The sequence below is a fragment of the Lentinus tigrinus genome (genome assembly GCF_003813185.1).
Source record: "Lentinus tigrinus ALCF2SS1-7 unplaced genomic scaffold L226scaffold_2, whole genome shotgun sequence".
Classification (NCBI taxonomy): Eukaryota; Fungi; Basidiomycota; class Agaricomycetes; order Polyporales; family Polyporaceae; genus Lentinus; species Lentinus tigrinus.
The window spans coordinates 2,136,847-2,158,208 of NW_027137911.1; the positions used below are offsets into that span (position 1 = coordinate 2,136,847).

A 21,362-nucleotide genomic window follows, 5' to 3' on the forward strand; every position below is an offset into this window, starting at 1 on the left:
GGTATGGACTGCGACGAATGCCGGTTGTGAAAAATTATAATTTACACTACGAGATACACTTCTGCTGTACAACCACCATTCCACCAGGTACATACGCTACCTATATTCAAGGGACATTTTGTGCGGATTAGGAATAGCGGAGCAATGTCCGTAGAAGCGACGACCCACCAAAAAGAAAAAAGACAAAATCAAGAAGAGAAGAACAGTATAGGACGGACGCGCAGCAGAGCCCCCAAAGAAAGCATGGACAGCAGCGAGCACAGCGAGAACGAACCCAGCGCACTGCACGAACCCAGCGCACCACCACCACCCACCGGCACCAGCACCAGCGGCAGCTACTGCAGCGGGTCGAACCTGGGCTGAGCCTGCAGTCCAAAGTTCATCCCTTGCTGGTTGAACTGCTGCCGCATAATCTGGTCCATCATCGCCAGCTCGTCCGCCGTAAAGTCCAAATGCATCGACGCGCTCTGGCCCTGCGCGCGCGCCTGAGCCTGCACCTGCGGCTGGACCTGGGACGAGCCCGACGCCTGGCGCTGTTGCGCTTGCTGCTGCTGCTGCTGCTGCTGTTGCTGCTGCTGTTGGTGGTGCATCTGCGTCTGCGCGTTGAACGCGGGCGCGTCGACGTCCGGGAAGCCCGTTCCAGGCGCGATACCTGCGAACTCGGGGATCCCGAAGGACACGTACGGCCGGTTCGAGAGCGGCTGGCCGGGGATCATGCCCATGTCCATCCCGCCGAGCCCGAACTCCATGTCGACGTCCTCGGGCATGCGCACCATCCCGTCCGAGTTCATCGAGAAGTGCGGGTTGTACAGGGCGCCGACGGAGGAAGATGTGGATGCCGAGGGTTGCTGCGTGATGGGGAAGATGTTGTTGAGGCCCTCGCGCGGGTTCCAGTCGGGCGAGTACGCGGTGTTGCCCATGAGGGTGAAGCGGCACTGGTCGTGGAGCGCGTCGAGGTTCGTGATCGTGGCGGCTAGCGACTGGGCATCCGCTGCTGCTTCGGATGACGATACGCCGTTGCTGGACCCAGCAACGCCGGAGTACTGAGAGTACTCGGGCTTGGGCTGACCACGTTCCTGGCTCGCAGCTCGAGGTAGAATGTCCTTCGGCTCGAGTGTGCGCATGAGTAGACGAGGCCGGAGCTGCTCGTGGAGCAGATTCGAGAGGATGTTCGCGACCTCGTTCGCACACTCGAACGACTTGCCCGCGATGAGCAGGTACCGGATACACTGCTCAGCCTGCGAGAGCGCAGTGGTCAGCGCGACCCGCCCGAGCCGCGGGCCGGACGTCGCCTGAACCGCGGACAGAATGAAGGACGTTCCCGCGCAGTAGATGACCTGCATGAGCGTAATAGGCAGGTACCGGAGGCTGTACTTCTCGTGCCAAATCCCGAGCAGCAGCATGATGTTGTCGCTCGCCCGGTTGCACAGCTACGCCAATTCAGTCAGTATGCGTCGATCAACGGGAGTTGTAGAAGCTCGAGCTAGAAGCCACTCACCTTGACATGGTCAATTTCGGGACCCGAGCCGGAAGACTTGGTCCGACGGTAGAATGGCCGGTGCAGGAGGAGCAGCGTCCACCAGTATGCGAGATGCAGCATGAGGCGGTGGGGGAGAGCGTTCGGTCGGCTCGCAGCGGTCAGGTCAACCTCGGGCGACAGCGAGTCCTTCCAGTTGTTCAGCTGGATACTGAGGTACGTCGTCAGCACTGCGCCATAGAGGAAACATGAGCGCACTTACTCTAACTCGCTGACAATCTGCAGCGCTCCTTCGCGTTTCGAGCCAGGGCCCAGGCTGTTCCTGTCATGGCGTCAGTTCATGCTCGAAGGAACAAAGCACCGCACTCACAGGAAGTCGAAGATACGCCTCGATATAACCATCAACTCGCAGCTCGCCGCGAACGTCCGCACGATATAGCTTGGCTGCGGCGGCATCTTGCTCGGGGCCCAGTACCACGCATTGGTGTCGATCTCGCTTCCGACGTACGGCACCGCGAACATGCGCTCCTTCTTGTGCGGCACGAGCGAGCACTCGCGCCCGACGTACAGCGACCAGAGGATGTCTTGCGAGTAGATCGACCAGTACGCCCAGTTGCGGTCGTACATGTCTGCTTCCGTGATCAGCCCGTTCCTCACCCACGACGAGCAGTCCGTCTTGAGTCCGACTACACGGGGGTCAGTCAAATAGCCACAACATAAAATTCGAGACTTACGAGATTGGCTCACGCGACCAGCCATACCTGCACATCTGTCAGCACATTCCCGACAACGACGAGCCGCGCACAACGTACCAAAGTACAGATAACCCAAGCTCTGCTCGCCGCACGTCGAGTGGAAGAGCGCGAGCGTGCCGAGTCCAGTCACGAGCGCAATCGTCGGCTTCTGCGCGTCCGCCTCGATGTAGCTCTTCGCCTTGGACGCGAACATGCGCCGCACCCGGATATCCTTGACCGCCGGGTCGTCCGTGAACGCCGTCGCGAGCGCGAGCGCAGAGTTGTGCAGCATCGGGCTGTAGTGCGCTCCCCGTGGCGGCGTCGCACTCGGCGGGACGCTCAGCGCACGGTGCATGTCGCGCAGGAACAGTTCTGGAACGATACGAAGGCTCCAACTTTGGCAGAACTTGAGGAGGATGTCCAGTATTCGGTCATGCTCGGCGCGAGACAGGGGCACGTCGCGCGGGAGGTGTCGTGACCAGTCGAAATAGGTGGAGGGTACGGCGTTCGAGGGTTCGGGCGACGCAGAGCCCTTCGCGTCGGTCGTTGCCGGAGACGAGCGTTGTGCGCCTAACCGCCAGACCGAGGTCGGTCCATGGAATTCGAGGTCGGTGTCTTGTAACTGTTGGATAGCGTATCAGCGACCGTCAATAACCAATCATAGTGGTAGAATAGAGGGTCCCGCGCGAATGTAATGTCCCAGAGCACTTGTACTCTAACTGATGCCCACAACACGGCTGCCTCGACGGGGCGAGATCGTTCACCGCAACAAACCGTGGACCTGAATGAGGCAGTGCTGATGCGGGCTTCCGAGATGCAAGCCGGGTGTACGGGCACCCGCCTTCTCGTCGAGGCGCTGAAAACTTCGAGTGTCCTCCTCGCCGCTCTACCGAACGGTCGCCGCTAGTGCACTGAACGCCAGCAGCGCCTCGACTGACCGAGACCCTCCTCGAGGAGGATCTCATTGCGTTTGTTGAGGCATCCGGGTATTCCCGGTGCTTCTTGGCAGAGTAGCTCTGAGCCAACCAGCGGGCTCCCGTCCATTATGGCATGAGACGGACGCTCCAGCTCAAATGAAAGCCTGGCGACTGAGACGCTGCGACGGCGAGTCGTACGACTCGTCTGATCGCCTTCAACCGGCTGGGAAAGCATGTATGCCTTCGGGCGTCCCCGAACGGGAGAAAATCCCGAGTAAATGAGGGGTCGCAGACCGCGTCACAAACTCACTGTAGCGTGAAGCCGTTCCACAGAACTGCGACGAGTAGGAATGCGCAGATATTGCGCGCAACACCCGGTCGTCAAGTATGACCTCATCCTCGGCGCGCTGAAGACTGCGAACGGTCATGGTGGTTATAGCGCGGAGCCTCGAAAACCGGCCTCGTGAGAAGAGCACGGTCGAGACCGGCAGGCGTGTGCAACGGCTAACGATACGAAGATAATGTCTCCATTCAGGGGGAGCGCAACGAATCGATGAGAGCTGTCAGTCGTCGTGCACTGCTGCGACGGCGAACTGGGTTGGCGCCCGCCGCGCTCCAGGTGACCACTGCGCGCGATGCTAAACCCAGAAAGTAGTCGTCTGGGCGCTGTTGCTAGAGAAGGCTCCGAAAGATCTTCGCCGCACCCTTCGAAGGGGTCACAAGCAAACGCGCAGGCAGGGGGGAAAGAAAGGGGGACGAAAGGAAGAAAGAACGTACCAGGAGATGTTTGGTAGGTGAGATGAGGATGTCTATGTCCGAATCGCTGTTGGAGGATGTGTGGCCGCCATCGGTAGAGGTGTCGAGCTCGAGGGAGTCCGGGCGAGGGAGGGAGCGGTCTCGGGTCGCGTCGGACGAAGCAGCAGGAGAGGGTCCGCCGTGATTCCGGCGGCAATTCTCGAGGTCTGCCTGGAGATCTTTTACCTTTGCTTCAAGAGCGCGGATATAGTTCTCGAGGGACTCGAAGTGCTGTTGTGTCCGCGCTTTCTTTGCGGTTTCTTTGCCCCAGGTGCACTGAATGCGTGAAAGAGCCACCGAGAGCGTGCCAGAGAGAGCGAGAGAGGAAACAGCAAGTAAGACGGCGCGAGAGACGAGATGCAAGCCACACAAATTGGTGAGAGTGTCGGAGGCGTCGAGAGCAAGAATGCAAGTAAGAGAGAGTGGCAAGGGGCTATGAGAGGGGGGTTCAGGAAGAAAGCATGGTACGCACCTCTGACGCACGACCCGCCTTCTCGCACGGCCCACAGACCGGAGCCCGACCATCACACTTTGATTTCCTGCGTGGTGGTCGTCGATGTCTGTGTGAGTGGGAATGTGGCGGAAAGAGGGGAGAGAGCTCACCGTTTCCTGCAGTGGCTGCAGGCTTGTTTTGCATATGTTCCGCGACCTGATGGGATGGCGGTATCAGGCTTCGCACGTTGCTTGCCGTCCTTCATACGGGCAGAGAGATACGGAGCCTAGGAGGGAGTGCGGGGTAGACGGCAGAGAGACGGAAAGAGAGCTGGGCACTTGCCTCGGACTTGCCCTCGCTTACAAGGGGAATCTCCGTCGCAGTCCCACTCCGAGATAAGATAAGATCCAGGCGGTCCGCTCCGAATCTCCGATGCTCTAATCCCGCGCGCTCGACTCGCCACGGCCTCGTCCGCTCGCGGAGTCGCGCGTGGCAGACAACTCTCCGTCTTCCTCCTAACCTCCCACCCGACATAAGGTCTTTGCCAACCCTTCAGCACACTCTTCGGACTTCCGCATCTACAACGTCTCAGAAACGCAATCTCGCTTTGTCTGCATTCTCTCTCATCTGTCTGTCTGCACGCAACGCTCTCCTGGGTATTCCTTCATTGATTCTGCCATTCTCAACTCTCTTCAAGTGCTTATGCGGCCGTTTATTTTCGTTGTACCGCCCGGAATGAGAACGATGCGTGTGCTGTAAGGTCCGGGGTTGAAAGGAGACATACCGCGCAGTGAGCACTTTGAATGCATCTTTGTCGTATCATTTCTTCCGACGCACGTCGTCTGCCCCGTGTCTGCCCGCACGTTCAAGTACGCCTCCGCAACACCCACACCCTCCTCCCCTTCTTCATATGTACAGCACTCGACCGCTTTCTTTCCTTCAGCACACCCTTCTAACGCTCGTACCTCAAACGTTGAGGGAACGTGAACCGCTCTCTCAGTTTTCGTCCTCTGTCCGTCACCTTTGTTCTTTGTCCGTCTGTCTTCCCTCCGCCCTCCTTCATTCAGCCCCACGTTGATCATGTCAAACTCTCTTCAAGTCCTCGTCCAGTCTTTCCTTGGGGTACCGTCTGAAGCACGAACGAAGCGTCCGTTGTGAGGTTCGAGGGGATCGTGAGCCGTAGAGGGGATATACGTGTAGTAAGCCCTCGAATTCATCTTCATCGTATCAATTACCGCAACGCACGCTCTACGGGCTTCAAGTTCTTCTGTACCCGCATGGTGTAGCTAGATGTCTGGCACTCCGGAGCTCCGGCCCGCGCGCCTGCTAAATTGATGCTCGCTTGCAATTTCTCCGACTCGATCTGCATGCATGGTGAATTGTGGCAGAACCGTACAAATTGCGCGAACCGTACAAATTGCGCCTTCGCGCTGCTTCTGCGGCGTGCTTCAAGCTTCAAGCCGCATCTTGCTCTCACCCGCCATCTTCAACGCCTCCGCCAGCGAGCATGGCCGCCGATATCCCAGAGGTGCGCACAACGTCCTGGCTCGACGACGAAGAGACAAAGGAGAAGATCCCCGACGCACAAGCCGACGTGCTCGAGAAAGGCTCTCTCGACCATGGCGCGAAGAAGCCCTCCGTGTGGAAGCGTGTCCTCGTAGGCAACGCGAGCGAGGACAACGAGACCAAACGCGCCATGCAAAGCCGGCATCTCACCATGATCGGTGCGCGCTATCTCTCCGATCGCACATGGCCGGTGTTTTAACCTGCGGTCTGCTCATGTGTTCCTGAAGCTATCGGCGGAACCATAGGCACAGGCATCTTCCTCAGTGCTGGCTCGGTCAGTCCGGTGACTCGACATATCCCCGGTTACATTATACTGAACACCAGCAGGCGATCGCTGTTGCAGGTCCGGCGGGTGCGCTGCTGTCATACTTCACCGTAGGCGTGTTTTGCTATGGTGTCGTCATATCTCTGTGAGTCCAGCGACGGTATGCACGAACAGCAGAGATAGACGTGATCGCCAGGGGCGAGATGGCCGCGTATATCCCAGTCTCCGGCTCATTTGCAACATACGGTTCGAGGTTCTTCTCTCCCGCATTAGGATTCACGATCGGTACGTGTATGTTCCCCTCGGTTTCTTACATTGCTGACTGTGAGCGTCAGGCTGCAATTATTGGCTGCAGTGGTTAGTATTCGGCGTCTCGCTATGAATAGCCGTATCCGTTGCTCACATCTATGACTCTATAGGAGTTTGTCCATCCGTGAGTCCTCGTGCATCGTCCGCCAAGTGTCCCGCATGACTTACCCCCCTCTTAGCTAGCGAGCTGACAGCAGCTGCGGTCATCCTGCAGGTTTGTGCTAACACTTCACACTTCTATCGTGCTTCGCTAAATATCTCTTCGCACGCAGTACTGGGACTCGAAGATCACTGCGTGGGAATGGGCCTTGGTCATCATCACGCCCATATTCCTCATGCAGCTCATCCACGTCCGCGTCTACGGTACGCCCACTCGCTAGTGTTACAACCAGACTCTCATATCTCGCAGGCGAATCCGAATACTGGTTCGCGATGATCAAGGTCCTAATGATTATCGTGTTCATCTTCGTCGGCCTCATCTACGACTGGGGCGGTGTCCACGGCCACCCGGGTCCAGTACGTCCTCCCCACCCTTCCCAGCCCTGCGTGCTCACATCATCATCTAAGGGGCTTTCCAACTTCCAAAATGGCCAGGCATTCATCGGCGGGTTCAGCGCGTTCGCGCAGACGTTCGTCTACGCGTTCTACTCGTACGGCGGTGTCGAGCTCGTCTCCCTCGCCGCGGGCGAGAGCGCAAGCCCGCACAAAGCTGTCCCGCGTGCGGTCCGCGCGACGTTCTTCCGCATCGTCATCTTCTACATCCTCACGATGCTCACGATCGGCCTCAACATCAACTGGCAAGACCCGACTTTGCTCAACGCCGCGTCTGGTGAGCGCACTGCCGTTAATGAGGTGAATCGTGCTGATAGAATGCTCCAGATTCGAGTGTCGCTGCGTCGCCCCTCACGGTGGTGTTCCAGCGTGCAGGATTCGGCGCTGCCGTCCACGTCGTCAACGCCGTGCTGCTCACCGCCGTGCTCTCGGCGACGAACTCGTGTTTCTACGCAAGCAGCCGGATGCTGCTCGCCCTCGCGCGCGCCGGTCAAGCTCCCCGCATCTTCGGCTGGGTCAACGGCCGCGGGGTCCCCGTGCCCTCTCTCCTGTACGTCCCTCTCCCTCCGCACCCCATCGTATCCTGACCCTCCTCCGCCTATAGCCTCTCCCTCGCCGTGTCCTTCGTGACCTTCCTCACGACGATCTGGGGCGAGGGCGTCGTCTTCACCTGGCTGCTGAACCTCACTGGGATCTCGTCGCTGCTCGTGTGGGGCACGATCGGGATCATCTCGCTGCGCTTCCGCGCCGCGTGGAAGGCGCAGGGCCGCCCGCTCGCGGACCTGCCGTACACGCAGCCTCTCTTCCCCGTCCTCCCGCTCATCACTATCGTGCTCGCCGTAGCGATGTTCGCCGCGCAGGGGTATGCGTCCGTCGTGCAGCAGCCGTTCAGTGCGCGGGTGCGTCTTTCAAGTTGTTTGCTTCTCCGCACGTCTGCTGATCATAAGTGTACTCTTTCTCGACCCACAGAACGTGGTGGCGACGTACATCGGCCTTGCAGTGTACATCGCGTGCTACATCGGGTACTGGCTGTACGAGCTGCTCTGGCTCCGGAAAACGCAGCACATGGTGCCGCTCATGGAGGTCGACCTCGACACGGACGCTGTCTGGGCGCCAGGAGAGGGCGTGCGCATTCGCGAGGAGGAGGCAGCGGCTTGGGAAAAGCGCGATGCGACGGATGTTGCGGAGGGCAGGCGCGCTCGGGTGTGGGTAAGGAAAGTTTGGCGGGTGTTGACATAGCATATATTGGCTCTTAGGGTGCGTCGTACGTTGTGTGGGGGGCATCGATACACGATACACGATACACGGCGTGAAAGTACTTTGTCGGCAGTGGTTAATTAACTTGAAGAACGTCCTCAGCGGATACCACGTGATCGTGAGAGGCCTTGCCATGTTAAGTTGAACACGGCGGGCATTGCAGGATTTTCGACCTTGTAACAGGCCAGTGATATTCTTGCCAAATGTGAACTTTTCGGATAAGTTGGGCTGAAAGAAGGTAAAAGGCCAGTAAAAAGTTACATTCGACGAACCTGTTACGGGCTTTTTTGCCCTGTCACGGGATAGAACATTGTCCTTTGCCCGCCGTGGAAGCTGAAGCGCTGAAGGACGTCTCGATTGCCAACCGCGTCTGTACCCGGCACTCTCGCCGCACAATCGCAAGGTTAACCTGATAGACGTCGGGGCGTGAACGCGTGAACAGGCATGGAGGTCTCTGAGTCTCTCCCGCAGCGAGATGGATGTCATCACGCCACGGTGGCCGTTTATGGTGCAGTGTTTTGCTCCAGACACCTGTCGCACATTCATCTAACGATAAGTTCAGGTGAACGAGGCTCGGGGAAGAGGACGCTGATTTCGATACTGGTATGCCTGCATCTCCAACATTCTACCTTATGCTGAGCCGCCTGCCAGAATGAACGTCCGTATAAGCGTGATGCGGACGGGAAGGTCTTCGTGTTTGATGCGCGAATGGCCACCGAGTCCTCTGCCCGGGTATCAATCGCTATTGTACTCTACAACGCAGTACACAATCCCGCAGCCTTTGAAGAAACGCTCGAGCTGGCTCGCAAGGAGTCCGGGTTTACCTGTGTCGTTCAAACTAAGTTCGACCTGGTCACTTGTGACTTCTCGTATGAGCATCTCAACCGTCTCCAGTTTGCTCCTTCGGTCGCATACACATATGACGTGGATTGTGTCAACGCGAGTCTTACAACTGCAGGTGGCGTTAACGAGTTGTTGTCCCTGCTCAGTACGTCTTTTCATCTCGAAAGTTCAACTATATCTGATACCTATGTGGCTGTTAGTGAATCACCTCGATCCGCCATCCGTGCCGCGGAAGCCTGTCACTCTGGGACGTCTCCAGGATGCACTATATGATTGGATCGCTGCTTTGTTCGCACTGCCAACTCGGTGCATGACATCGGACGTGAGTACACCCTCTTGTCCCTCCAAGGAAGGCTGACAAGCTGTGTCTTCCCACGCAGCTATCATCCGAACTGTCACAAATCACATCATTTGCCGACCTACGCAAGCGACTGTTTACTAACTTCGATACGGCCTGGGGAGATCGTCTGAAGCAACGACTGCACGCGTCGGACAGTCCCTGGTCGGTAGGAATCCATCGCATCAGCCAGTCCTTGGTTGCGAAGACAGCTACGCCTTCCGAGCATGCGAGTATGGAGTACGTCCGCCAGAACACCTCCATCCCGGTCCCGCGGACGTATCTTCCCAACATCTCCATGCTAGTCATGGACTTCATCGATGGCGAAATGCTCCATGAATGTTGGGATAGGTTAAGCCTGCTCCGACGATTCCGCATCGCGTGCACGCTCCGTGTCTACGTGAAGCAAATGCGCGCTCTCCGGCGACCTGCAGTCGGCGCTGTAGACACAGGCCGCGTGGGTGGCATCCTCTTCGGAGACGGTTTACACGGCCCCTTTGAATCTCTCTCACATTTTCGCCGGTTCTGCGAATTGGTGGCACATGTTGGTTGGCGGGCCCTTGCTGCCCTCGCCCAGATGCGAGGTGAGAAGCCGCCGCCTATGCCTCGTCCGTTGCTCGATTGGACTCCCGTCTTCACCCACGGAGACCTCAACCCAAGTAATGTCCTCGTCGATCGCCAGGGAACTGTCTGGATCATTGATTGGGACTCCGCGGGGTTTTATCCCTCTTGCATCGAGTCCGTAGCAATGTGGCATGTGGATGAGAACATTCATTACGATAACGACGCTATTTCGTGGCATGGCTATAGGTGGTTCATTGCGGGCAAGACTACAGAGGAGGAGGAACAATTCTGGTACAATGTCTTCTCTGCGATACATCGTTTCCCTGGCATCCCTAAGTTCTAATGTAGAGTGCATTGGCTCGGTATATGATTTACTCAGACATGCTCGTTCTGCACGGGAAAGTAAGACATGACCGAGCAGATGGGGCGATGACCGCATATATCCCTGTCTCCGGCTCGTCTACCGTATGTTCGTACGTTGCACGCAGTACTGGGACTCGAAGATCACTACATGGAAACGGGCTCTGGTCATCATCACATCCATTCCGAGTCTGCTAAGCATTCATTCACTTCTCAGCCTTCTTCAGGAATCAGGACCCTCCTCAACGTCCCCATCATCCGTAACCAACCCGCCATCGACGCCCCAGCTTCCTTCCCCTTCTTCCCCATCCACTGCCTCAACACGTCCTCCTCGCGCTTCCCCTTATCACACGAGCCCTCCAGTCCTGCCATATACTCCGCAAAGCACTTCTTCACCCTCGCGACCTTCCATCCGGTGAGCCGCTCGAGCACCGGGAGCAGCTCTGCGTGATACGGGTCGTACTGCGGAGCCTCCATGTCGTACACCCCTAGAAACGTCTGTGCTAGGCCGTTCGCGGTGAGGAGCTGTGGGTGCGCGAAGAAGCGGTAGGACTGGCCGACGTAATGGACACGCGGGTGCGTGAGGAAGTTGGTAGGCGAGATAGATGGGTGCGAGATGTCGAGGCCGATGCGCGGTGAGCGGTATATGCGTGGCGTCGCCGCGGCGGCAGCGGGCGATATGCGCACGAGGCGCATGGTCGAGCGGCGGGAGGATGGGAGAGGGAAGACGAAGATGTCGTCCTTCCAGACGTCGGCGACGAGGTCAGAGATTTTCGACGCGTTGTTGAGGCGTAGGATCTCGTCGACTAAGAGGGACGGCCCAGAGATTACTTTGGCGTCGCTCGTACGGCGGACGGAGCGCAAGAGGATTCCTCCGCGGAGGATCCCTTCCGTCTCCAATGCAGACGTGGAGGTAGATGTCTTGGAGTTGGAGTTACTGGCGTCCGAGAAGTACTTGGATGTTCGAGTTGCAGTGGGCACAGGCTGGCCGATGGTGATGTCGAGACCCTTGCGTGTTCCGCCACGGTACCCGGACGTGAATGTGGTTGGCGTGCCGAGCTCGTTCGAGCGTGATGGTGGTCTGTGGAAGTACCTGAAACCCATATCGTGTGTACATCTCAGTGATTGTAAGCGGATACGGAGTATTTCCGGGTACTGACCATCTCCCTGCCTGGCTTTGCTCGGGACTGGCGTGCGTGAACGGATCTTCGTGGCACCCTGACTTGTAAAGGTAGAACTCAATTTCTAGAAGTTCAAGCTGCTCTACAACAGAAGAAGTCGTGATTTGGATGCGGTACTGGTGCAATAGCACGTCTGCGATTTGCGAGAAGCGGGTGGAGATGGCGGACTGCGTGTCGAGATGGGTGAAGTCAAGAAGCGGTAGGAGGAGGTCGTCCTCGTCGTTACCGGACTCAAATGAGGAACTGAAGGCTTCGCGTTCTGTTTTCCTGTGCTTGGCGGGGGGCTCGAGATGTTCATCATGGTTTCGAGCGCAGTCAGCCTGAGTAGGATTGTCGCTCCGCGTACGGAGATCATCAAAGGTCCGTTTGCTGCTACAAGTCAGTCGTAACGCAATTGATTGATACTTTTCAGAGAACGCACGTTGACATCCCGGTCCTGCTGAGGAGTATGGATCATCGGCTCGTCTCTTCCGTCGTATAGTTTCGCAGGCTCAACACTGCGGCTCTGATGAACCTAAGTCTGTAGTCCTGCGGAAGTACTCACCCTGATCAGACTCAATTATCTAGTGGAGCTTGTACTCAGCTGAGTAACACAAACAAGAACTCTAGCTATTCAGAGCGCTGCCAACCATGCAGCTGCATACGCACGGATGACGGTCCTGAACAAGAAAGTTTGGGCGCTAGAAAGTGACACGGCTGCGAAGTCGGACGTCTTGCGAACCGTGCTCTTTGCTTCTTACCACCACGACGCTCCCTCGCTTCACCGGTGACTGTTGGCCCGTCCTTGCGGTCTTGGCACGGCAAAAATACATGAGAAAGTGCTTTGAGGACCCACATACTGGAGCCTACGTGACTGCGGCCTTAGTACTTGTCATGGCGCCAATCTGCCAGACGCATCGGTCATCCTCCTCTCTCTCTGACTCATGAGTCTCTCCAGGTATGTGAATATTGGCGGCGGTTCTGCATATACTTATGAGAAAGCCAAGGCACTGACGAAGGCTGACAGTACTGCATGAGACCTGTCTTCTGCTGGTGATGGCCATTGTCATCGTAATTGCGGGTCACCCGCTCGTGCGTCGGTCCGACACAGTCTCTTCGCTCAATAGACTAGTCTCCAGGACTCTCGGCATGGACAGTGAGGCTTATTTGCCGCATCCTACTCTCCCTGGAGAGTTTGAGCATCAGAACCTTGCCGGGTCCCGTAGTGCTCCTGTGAACAGGGGTGCTTCAGCCTTCTCGTATGGAGTCTGACCGGTGCAAGTGCGGCTCAGGCGCATCGTAAGCGTTGTTGTTGCCCCGCTCTCCCACACAGGAGGAAAGACTGAAGCATGTGCGTATAGTATCTTGACGTCGAATCAGAGCTCGCAGTGTCACTGACTCGAGCGCGTCGTAATAGCATATATACGAGGCGAAGTCAGAGGCCGCACTTTGGTGTCATCGTACTCCATCGACCTATGAGTTACAACGGCATGAAAAATCTCGTTTCTCTCCTCCTATGGTCTACAGTTGTGGCTGGCGCCGCTCCGCCGTCGCCGCAGTGGACGTTCACTCTGAAGAACCGGTCGTCTGGGATCGTTGTCATCGAATCCGCCATCGTCTCTCCCACCCTTGCTCTTTTCTTCGACCGCGCATCGGACGACCCTCTCCAGATCAATGGTCACTCTGCATGGGGTGCCCTCTGGAACCTCGATACGGAAGATGTCACTGCCCTTGACGTCGTCACCAACTCTTGGTGCGCGGGCGGTGCTTTCCTGAGTAACGGAACTATGGTCCGTACCCACACCACATCCTATGCATGCACCCACTGACCAATGAATGTGATGTCTTGCAGGCCAGCATCGGCGGTGACCCGACTGGGTACGACGGAAATCCGACTATCAAGCCCGGGAACCAGGCCATTCGTCTTTTCGGCCCATGCCTCTCTCCGACTGGAGAAGGATGCACTGTCTTCGAGGATCCCAACTTACGCCTGCTAGCTGAACGGTGGTATCCGTCGTCGATTCGTATCTTCGATGGTAGTCTGCTCATTGTGGGCGGCTCCCACGTCGGCTCGGTCTTCTACGACATTGACCCCGAGTTGAGCTTCGAGTTCTTTCCTCGCAAGGAGGAAACTGTGCGTCCTTCTGCGTTCCTAGAGCGTTCCCTTCCTGCAAACCTGTTCCCAAGGTGTGTGCCTTCACGTTCTTCGGTCCGGCCGCTGCTGATGGCAATGTCACTGCGTCTAGACTGTTTGCGCTCCCTGACGGCAAGGTTTTCATGGTAGCCAACAACCGGTCCATCATCTACGACGTCGAAACTAACACCGAGACACCCCTTCCGGATATCCCCGACGGGGTTCATGTTACGGTGCCCACTGACGGCTCTGCGATCTTGTTACCCCTCTCACCTCCCGACTACACTCCTGAGGTACTCGTCTGCGGCGGGTCCCAGATCGACGATCGCACCCAGCCAGCCAACTTCACGTTCCAGCATCCCACGTCCTCGCAATGCTCCCGCATCACGCTCACGCCGGAAGGTATCGCAAAAGGATGGGAGGTGGAGCATATGATCGAGGGCCGGATTATGCTTGAGCTGGTCCACATCCCGAATGGCCAGATCCTCATCTCCAACGGCGCCCAGACCGGGTTCGCTGGCATCGGTGGTGTGGGTCTGAGCATTAACGAGTCGAACGCTGACCAACCTGCCTTGATCCCATCCATCTACACGCCCGACACGCCGCTCGGTCAGCGGATCAGCAACGAGGGTATGCCGAGCTCTGGGATCGCGCGCATGTACCACTCGACCATCACTCTCACTCCTCAGGGGAACTTCCTCATCGCGGGGAGCAACCCGAACAACACGACCAGGGTTGGCCCACTGGACGTCAAGTTCCCCGCCGAGTTCCGGGTCCAGACGCTCAACCCGCCGTACATGTCCGTGCAGCGCCCCCGGATTCTCAGCATGCCTGAGAGGCTGAGGTTCGGAGAACGGGTTACTGTGCCCGTCTCTCTCCCGGGTGCGCTCAGTCGAAGCGGCGCCAAAGTTCAAGGTACGTCCTCCCATTGCGCATTGCATCCGAGCGCTCCACCTTGAGTTCTAACTCACGGCCGTCTTCCAGTGTCGCTCATGGACCTGGGTTTCTCGACGCATGGGTTCCATATGGGAGCTCGCCTGGTGTTCATGGAGGCGAGCGTCGCCCGGGACGGCAAGTCTCTCACGTTTGTCACCCCGCCCAATGGCCGTGTCTACCCTCCCGGTCCCGCCAGCGTCTTCTTGACTGTGGACGATATCAGCAGCGAAGGTGCATGGGTTATGATGGGGAGCGGGAGTGCTCCTCCCACCATGGAGTGATCGAATTTGGGGAGCGTCGGCGGACTCGTTCGTCAGGTGGCAAGGGAAGAAGTAAGTTTCCAGAGAATTTGTAGGATATCGAGAGGATGCCATGTGCCCGTTCGCGACTATCTAGTCAATTTCAATGAGTAGTACTCCCGATCCCCAAGCTTTCCATTGTGCTAGTAGTTGAGCACGGTAACATGCATGTCAATGATAGTAATATTCCACTTGAGGCTACATGGAATGACATGTGATCGTGAGACTCTAGATCGGCGTGGAATCGGGCAGGGCGTCTTTGAACTTCAGGCGTCCAGCACTCATTGACATTTTCCAGTTCCTCGTCGCACCAACGGATGTAAAGCAATCGCGAGAAAAACGACTGAGTTCGTCATCGCCGTGGCATTCATGCACCGGTCGCGTCGGCCATGGCCTCATCGACCGATTATCGTACATCAAGAAGTGTTAAGCTCTATGTTCTTTGTGATGCGCTCATGTGTCTAGGGTGCTGGGGCGTGGACGGTGCGTGGGGCCCGGCTTGTGTATTGGGTGATGATCTTCTTGACTTCGTTCTCCTGTAGGGTAGACAGGCTGTGTAGCAACTCGATGCGTGGGCTCCTCGGTCCATTTTTGTGCTAAAAAGAGCAGGTGAGTCGTCGATCTCGAGAGGGAGTTTGAAGATGCTGACCCTTCAACCAGCAGTTACAGCTGTTTCTGCATCAGGTGAGTGCGTCTTGAGATGCGAACTTCGGGATCGGATTGCAGACACGCAGCGAAACCGCCAGTGAAGAGCTCGCCTGTGGATATGCAGGCCTTGTGTCATCGATGCTCGCTTCACCCTATGTCCATGGGCGCGTTCACAAGTTCATGGAAGGAGGTTGACGAGCGTAGCGCCGACGCTCAAGCAACAGGGGATCCTTCGAATCGCTGGCATCGCCCACGAGAACCTCTTACGGATCGTGTCGGTGCGATAGAACGGTCGAAGCCCATCCACTGCCTCGCTGTATGAAACGTTTCAACCCATTCCTATCTGGCCCTGGAGCGGCGGTACGGCAGAACGGCATACCGCAATTGTTATGCCTCGCCACGTTGTCGAAGCAGCCGTCGGGTCGATTGTCGCACTCGGGCGCACCGTTGGGCGCATATGAGAAGCCTAATGGTACTCTTCGTGTGAGCCACTGTCAGTTGTGGCGAAATCACGTACGCCCACAAACACCCTCCCATCATGATATACACCGTATTGCCTTCCGTAGTGCCTCCTCCCCTCTTCCTCCACAGCACGGGAAAGACGATACCAGGGAGCCGTCCTTATAGCCTCCACCCCGCCCTCTGCTCGTGAGCTCGAGCCGTCTCCGGGGCATCCGCTGCTGCCGTTGTCCCTCTGCATCCCTCCCTTGCCTCCATGTGGACTCAATCCTACGGACTCTTCCTCCTGATCTACTATCTGGGGTTCTTGCAGGAATGCACGGCCAATTTTACGTTCACATATAGCGAGGCAACGCAGTGCGACGACTTTCAAGTCTCCTGGACAGGTAGTTCATTCTTTGTATATGTTGTTGCTCCATGCTGAAATCTTCGCACCTAGGTGGTACCCCGCCTTTCCTGCTCACCATTGTTCCGGTTTGTACCGTCAGTCACAAATCACATTACTCCCGATCTCATGCGATTGTAGTCCTTTCAAGTCCAGGAAACTATCACAGTTTCGGACAACGCCTTCAGTAACGGCCATGGATCTTACACCGTAACAATGCCCCTGAAGGCTGGCAATGAGACAGTCGTCGTTATGTCTGACTCCACTGGATTCGGTTCTGGAGGAGTTTCACCCGCGATCAAGGTGGGCAGTTCCACGCGGGACTGCCCTGGTGATATCCGTATGTACTTCGGTTGTCACGTACGCTATCCTACTCCAACTTGAACTCGGTATCATTCTACAGAAAACCACTTCGATTTCCATGCGGATCAAGCTCTAATTCAGTGCAAGTGAGGTTGACGATTACCTGAGGGTGGATGTATATCTGATTCCACCCACTCGTCAGTGGATTTGTGTTCAGCCAATACGAAAATGCTACGCAGCCGGTGACAATCACGGTATGTCTCGTCATACATTCTCAGGAAATGCATCCTCACTCGTCACTCTAGGGTGTTGTAGTTGGCGGCTCCACCTTCGTCCTAAACCCGCCAATGGGCTCAAAGTCTTTCTCTTGGGTCGCAAATATCGCTGCCGGAACGCAAGTACTCTTCTTCATGACCGATGCCCAGAATCGACAGGGAGGGACCACGAGTATCTTGACTGTACAAGAGTCGCAAGAATCTTCATGCCTGGACAGCAGTTCGCCCGCATCTGCTTCCAACGCGCCGTCCATGACGAGCACCAGCACCAGCACCAGCACTTCCACTTCCACGAGCACTCCGACAGGCAGTGTCTCGGCTTCGTCATCTGCCTCGCACCTGAAGACAGGAACCCTCGTTGCCGCTATCGTTGTTCCTGTGGTCGCAGTGATGGCACTTGCTATCGGCGCCATCATATGGTACCGCCGTCGCCGTAATAGGGGCGTCAGGGTCATTGGGCGCAGGTCCCAGCACCCAGAGGTGGACCTCACGAAGGGCGATCTAGGCACTTCTCCGCACATGGCAGAATTTGGGTCCCCAAGCTCATCCGTCCCTTTCCTGCATGGCCGATCACCGAGTGCGGATAGTCCAACGACCTTTGACAATTACTCCCCTCGCCTTCCCACCTCCGCGACCACATCTCAGTTCACTGAGTTCCCCACCCCTGCGTCCGTCTACTCCGACTCCACACAAGGCTATCAGTATGGCGCCATGTCTGCCTACGGGTCGAGCAATGGGGGCTCCTCGCAGTACGGCGGTGCTCCCGGTCCGACAGTCGCTTATGCCAGCGGTAGTGGCCCTGGCATGCGTCCAGGCGGGGACAGCGGCGCACGTCGTAAGGCCGCTGAGGCTGGTGTCCTGACTCCTCCGGGCCAGCAACCTTCTACACAGTTCGTCCTCCACACCGACATCGAAGACAGCGTTCCGCCTCCCCCGGTTCACGAGGTGATCGAGCTCCCACCGCAATACAGCGAGCGCCGTGTCGCGCCGTCTGACTCAGATGCGCCGCCGCTCGCCGGTGAACCGTCGTCGTCACAGCCATGATTTGTCTGGATCCCCCCCTGCTACCGGCGTAACCTTTCTCCCGTATGATTTCTCAAGGACTGTATCGCCCTTCTCCCGTTGCTGAACCCTTGAAAGACTGTATATCTTATGTCGCTATATCCTGTCGATGTACCGTTCTGTCCTAGGGTAGCCCGCAGGCTCGGTCTCCCACCTCAGTCTGTCGCACCCTGCTTGCTCAGCCTCGGCGCGTGTATAGTAAAGTCGTCACGGACTTCGATTGTACAGGCTTTTACGACAGTGCATTACGATCTACTTGGTGTCTGGCCTCCGGTGGTTCTGACTTCAGTCTTAGTCTTCTGTGCGAAGGAGCCGTGCGAAGGGTCCGTGGGTAGAATACCACGGAAGCCGAACCACGGGTTGAGGCTGCACCATGCGCCAGTGAGTGCGGGCGTGAGCGTGGACCACGGCCCCGCTGCCGTCGCTGCCGTACCAAGACCATGCAGAGTTCCACTTCTTACGCACCCTCAGCCTTCTTGTGTATCTCAAGAGCTGCACAGACTTGGCTTGCATCCGCTTAGCCGTGGTGTGTCCTCCCCTGTTGAGGCTAAGAGCTCACTTCAGCGTCTCACGGTAGCAGGGGCGTGTCAATACCGTACGGCCACCTGAGCAGCCTATGACGACCCCTGCACCTTCAGCATGGTACGCGGTAGCATTCGATGTTCGTCTACTCCGTACTAACCTAACTCTACGCATTGAAAGGGATAGCGGCATGCCGGCTTGCGATGCTTCCCGTGTCTCCTTTACGAGTCCTTCCCATCACAATATAGCACACGGCGCGGGTTGGAGTAGGCTCATAGGAAGGACTGCAAACTATATATTGCACTTACTCCTGCGCAGACTCAGCTGGGCTAAGCCTACGTACATCGAACAACGACAAACTCCACCATGGCTCACGCCCTGCTCCTAGTTCTGTCGCTACTGACGACAGTTGCAAAGCTTGTGGGAGCTAAGCCTCTCTCGCCTTCACAACTCCTCGGTACTGTATCATTTCACATAGTTTGCACACCGAGACTGATGCTAAGGTGAAGATACGACTGTGAAGCCTCGCGCCCCTGGATGGACGTTCAACACCAAGACCGAGACTTCGGGCATCGTCGCACTCGAGTCCATTGTCGTCTCGCCCACCCTCGCTCTGTTCTTCGATCGCGCCTCCGACGACCCGCTCCAAATCAACGGCCATTCAGCATGGGGTGCGCTCTGGAACCTCGAGACGAGCAACGTCACCGCAATCGACGTCGTCACGAACTCGTTTTGTGCGGGTGGCGCATTGCTGAGTAACGGGACCATGGTACGCCGCGGATGTGTGCACTGGTTATCTGACTATTGACAAGTCCGCGAACGACACAGGCCAGCATAGGCGGTGACCAGACCGGGTTCCCAGGCAACCCAGTCATCAAACCAGGAAACCAGGCCATACGCCTGCTCGGCCCATGCTCGTCCCCTACAGGCGAAGACTGCACTCTCTTTGAGGACCCGAACCTGGTCCTTCAGGCTGAACGGTGGTATCCCTCCGCGATCCGCATCTTTGACGGCAGCCTGCTCATCGCCGGAGGCATGCACGTCGAGGCGGTGTTCTACAACGTCGATCCCGAGAATAGCTTTGAGTTCTTCCCGCGCAAGGAGGAGTCTGTCCGTCCGTCCGCGTTCCTAGAACGTGCGCTCCCGGCTAACCTCTTCCCGCGGTGCGTACTTCTGTGCCTTTTGTGTGGCAACCTGTCAACCCTAATTTGCGGACTTCGCAGCATGCTCGCTTTGCCCGATGGGACGGTATTCATGGTCGCGAACAACCAGACCATCATCTACGATATCGAGGCGAACACGGAGACAGTCCTTCCTGACCTCCCGAATGGCGTCCGCGTCACGAACCCCATCGACGGTTCTATCATCCTGCTTCCACTCTCACCGCCCGACTTCACCCCCGAGGTTCTCGTCTGCGGCGGCACCATCATTGACGACACCATCCAGCCAGGCAACCTCACGTCTCAGATACCAGCGACTTCACAGTGCTCTCGTATCACGGTCACTCCCGAGGGCATCGCGAAGGGCTGGGAGGTCGAACATATGCTCGAGGGTCGCACCATGCACGAGCTTCTTCACATCCCTAACGGCCAGATCCTCATTGCAAATGGAGCGGGTACTGGCTTTGCGGGGTTCAACAGCGTGCAAGACTTGATCGGGAACTCGAACGCAGACCACGCCGTTCTCGTCCCGTCCATCTACACTCCTGACGCGCCGCTCGGAGAGCGCATCATCAACTCGGGCATGCCCTCGTCTGGGATCGCTCGCGTCTACCACTCGACCATCACGCTCACGCCTCAGGGTAACTTCCTCATCGGAGGGAGTAACCCCAACAATGGCACAGTCGTCGGGGCCAATGTCACATTCCCGAGCGAGTTCCGGATCCAGACGCTTGACCCGCCCTTCATGTCCGTGCCGCGTCCGCAGATCGTGAGCATGCCAGAGAAGTTGTCGTTCAACACGAGCTTCACCGTCCCTATCTCCCTCCCGAGCTCTCTGAGTCGTCCTGACGCAAACGTCCAAGGTATGGGTGACGGATGTTCAGACCGAGATGGCCAATCGCTGATGATGACTTTACAGTGGCGCTCATGGATCTCGGATTCTCGACTCATGGCTTCCACGCAGGGGCTCGTCTTGTACTCATGGATTCTGAGATCTCTTCCGACGGCAAGTCTCTCACCTTCGTCACGCCTCCGAATGGTCGTGTCTACCCGCCCGGACCAGCGACTGTGTTCTTGACGGTGGACAATGTCACTAGCGAGGGAGCTTGGGTCATGATGGGCAGCGGGAACTCCCCTCCGACGCTTGAATGAGAGGGGACACGAGAAGCAGGGAGCTACTGAAATGGACAGAGGGTTGTATGATTAGCACGAGAAGTTCAAGTCGTCGTAATATCAAGGAATTGGGAACTCGCCTGCTTGCAGCATCAGCGCAGACTTTCTCCTGCGCGTACATCACGGTTCCATGAGAGCCTGACAGTTGCGGGACGACAGTGCGTGTTGAGAGTACTCAAAAAAGGGGAACAGCCTACTGCAAGTACAAGAGGATGAGTGGGAGATTTCCGGAAATAAGGTGATCAACATTTTGTTCAAACTCCGATTATTGGCTGACATCAAACACACCTCTTCCTCTCGACACCTTCCTCCTGGCTGTTCCCTATACTTGGGTTTACCTTCAAAATGCAACGGCTGTTACCGTACCTTCCTAATGCAACGCGACCGGAAGACCTGGCCTCAATGATGAGTTATCTTTGAGCTTCTCCGGCCAACAG

General features: G+C 57.0%; 7 protein-coding genes across 7 annotated transcripts; 5 read left to right on the forward strand and 2 right to left on the reverse strand.

Moving 5' to 3' along the window:
• Positions 1 to 5: 5 nt before the first annotated feature.
• L226DRAFT_608681 (uncharacterized protein) lies at positions 6 to 4,684 on the reverse strand. The gene is made up of 9 exons (XM_067685955.1): positions 4,527 to 4,684; positions 4,396 to 4,462; positions 3,906 to 4,199; positions 2,290 to 2,833; positions 2,212 to 2,238; positions 1,848 to 2,163; positions 1,740 to 1,799; positions 1,499 to 1,688; positions 6 to 1,430 (listed from the first exon to the last, which is right to left on the reverse strand). The coding sequence occupies exons 1-9, from the start codon at positions 4,619 to 4,621 to the stop codon at positions 336 to 338; spliced, it is 2,688 nt and encodes an 895-aa protein (XP_067542025.1). The 5' UTR covers positions 4,622 to 4,684; the 3' UTR covers positions 6 to 335.
• Positions 4,685 to 5,863: 1,179 nt separating this feature from the next.
• Positions 5,864 to 8,287, forward strand: L226DRAFT_452760 (uncharacterized protein; the record flags this gene model as incomplete). Its single annotated transcript, XM_067675088.1, has 12 exons — positions 5,864 to 6,080; positions 6,150 to 6,196; positions 6,250 to 6,332; positions 6,384 to 6,472; positions 6,523 to 6,544; positions 6,680 to 6,710; positions 6,769 to 6,859; positions 6,906 to 7,012; positions 7,064 to 7,325; positions 7,376 to 7,598; positions 7,653 to 7,947; positions 8,018 to 8,287. 12 exons carry the CDS (start codon positions 5,864 to 5,866, stop codon positions 8,285 to 8,287), a joined length of 1,737 nt encoding a protein of 578 aa, XP_067542026.1.
• Positions 8,288 to 8,687: 400 nt separating this feature from the next.
• Positions 8,688 to 10,421, forward strand: L226DRAFT_529857 (uncharacterized protein). The gene is made up of 5 exons (XM_067679704.1): positions 8,688 to 8,813; positions 8,868 to 8,908; positions 8,957 to 9,293; positions 9,349 to 9,470; positions 9,529 to 10,421. The coding sequence occupies exons 1-5, from the start codon at positions 8,750 to 8,752 to the stop codon at positions 10,390 to 10,392; spliced, it is 1,428 nt and encodes a 475-aa protein (XP_067542027.1). The 5' UTR covers positions 8,688 to 8,749; the 3' UTR covers positions 10,393 to 10,421.
• On the reverse strand, positions 10,299 to 12,227 carry L226DRAFT_608683 (uncharacterized protein). The gene is made up of 3 exons (XM_067685956.1): positions 12,012 to 12,227; positions 11,570 to 11,959; positions 10,299 to 11,502 (listed from the first exon to the last, which is right to left on the reverse strand). The coding sequence occupies exons 1-3, from the start codon at positions 12,017 to 12,019 to the stop codon at positions 10,623 to 10,625; spliced, it is 1,278 nt and encodes a 425-aa protein (XP_067542028.1). The 5' UTR covers positions 12,020 to 12,227; the 3' UTR covers positions 10,299 to 10,622.
• Positions 12,228 to 12,838: 611 nt separating this feature from the next.
• L226DRAFT_499787 (glyoxal oxidase precursor) lies at positions 12,839 to 14,920 on the forward strand (the record flags this gene model as incomplete). The annotated part of the gene is made up of 5 exons (XM_067677735.1): positions 12,839 to 12,920; positions 12,987 to 13,359; positions 13,422 to 13,756; positions 13,816 to 14,618; positions 14,688 to 14,920. The coding sequence occupies exons 2-5, from the start codon at positions 13,045 to 13,047 to the stop codon at positions 14,918 to 14,920; spliced, it is 1,686 nt and encodes a 561-aa protein (XP_067542029.1). The 5' UTR covers positions 12,839 to 12,920; positions 12,987 to 13,044.
• A 1,381-nt stretch (positions 14,921 to 16,301) lies between these two features.
• L226DRAFT_519346 (uncharacterized protein) lies at positions 16,302 to 18,052 on the forward strand (the record flags this gene model as incomplete). Its single annotated transcript, XM_067678578.1, has 6 exons — positions 16,302 to 16,431; positions 16,485 to 16,519; positions 16,572 to 16,770; positions 16,834 to 16,879; positions 16,936 to 16,987; positions 17,039 to 18,052. 6 exons carry the CDS (start codon positions 16,302 to 16,304, stop codon positions 18,050 to 18,052), a joined length of 1,476 nt encoding a protein of 491 aa, XP_067542030.1.
• A 653-nt stretch (positions 18,053 to 18,705) lies between these two features.
• On the forward strand, positions 18,706 to 21,009 carry L226DRAFT_138496 (glyoxal oxidase precursor). Its single transcript, XM_067672318.1, has 5 exons — positions 18,706 to 18,712; positions 18,773 to 19,049; positions 19,102 to 19,361; positions 19,421 to 20,615; positions 20,672 to 21,009. The coding sequence occupies exons 2-5, from the start codon at positions 18,959 to 18,961 to the stop codon at positions 20,902 to 20,904; spliced, it is 1,779 nt and encodes a 592-aa protein (XP_067542031.1). The 5' UTR covers positions 18,706 to 18,712; positions 18,773 to 18,958; the 3' UTR covers positions 20,905 to 21,009.
• Positions 21,010 to 21,362: the final 353 nt, after the last annotated feature.

Coding starts and splice junctions, on each gene's coding strand:
- L226DRAFT_608681 (XM_067685955.1), bottom strand. CDS start 4,621: ATGAAGGACGGCAAGCAACGTGCGAAGCCTGATACCGCCATCCCATCA. Junction 1,689..1,739: donor CAGATTGTCAGCGAGTTAGA/GTAAGTGCGCTC, acceptor GACGTACCTCAG/TATCCAGCTGAACAACTGGA. Junction 1,431..1,498: donor CCGAAATTGACCATGTCAAG/GTGAGTGGCTTC, acceptor GAATTGGCGTAG/CTGTGCAACCGGGCGAGCGA.
- L226DRAFT_608683 (XM_067685956.1), bottom strand. Junction 11,503..11,569: donor CAAAGCCAGGCAGGGAGATG/GTCAGTACCCGG, acceptor TATGGGTTTCAG/GTACTTCCACAGACCACCAT.
- L226DRAFT_138496 (XM_067672318.1), top strand. CDS start 18,959: ATGGCTCACGCCCTGCTCCTAGTTCTGTCGCTACTGACGACAGTTGCA. Junction 19,050..19,101: donor CTCGCCTTCACAACTCCTCG/GTACTGTATCAT, acceptor GCTAAGGTGAAG/ATACGACTGTGAAGCCTCGC. Junction 19,362..19,420: donor TGCTGAGTAACGGGACCATG/GTACGCCGCGGA, acceptor CGAACGACACAG/GCCAGCATAGGCGGTGACCA.
- L226DRAFT_529857 (XM_067679704.1), top strand. CDS start 8,750: ATGGAGGTCTCTGAGTCTCTCCCGCAGCGAGATGGATGTCATCACGCC. Junction 8,814..8,867: donor CGCCACGGTGGCCGTTTATG/GTGCAGTGTTTT, acceptor CGATAAGTTCAG/GTGAACGAGGCTCGGGGAAG. Junction 9,294..9,348: donor CGAGTTGTTGTCCCTGCTCA/GTACGTCTTTTC, acceptor TGTGGCTGTTAG/TGAATCACCTCGATCCGCCA.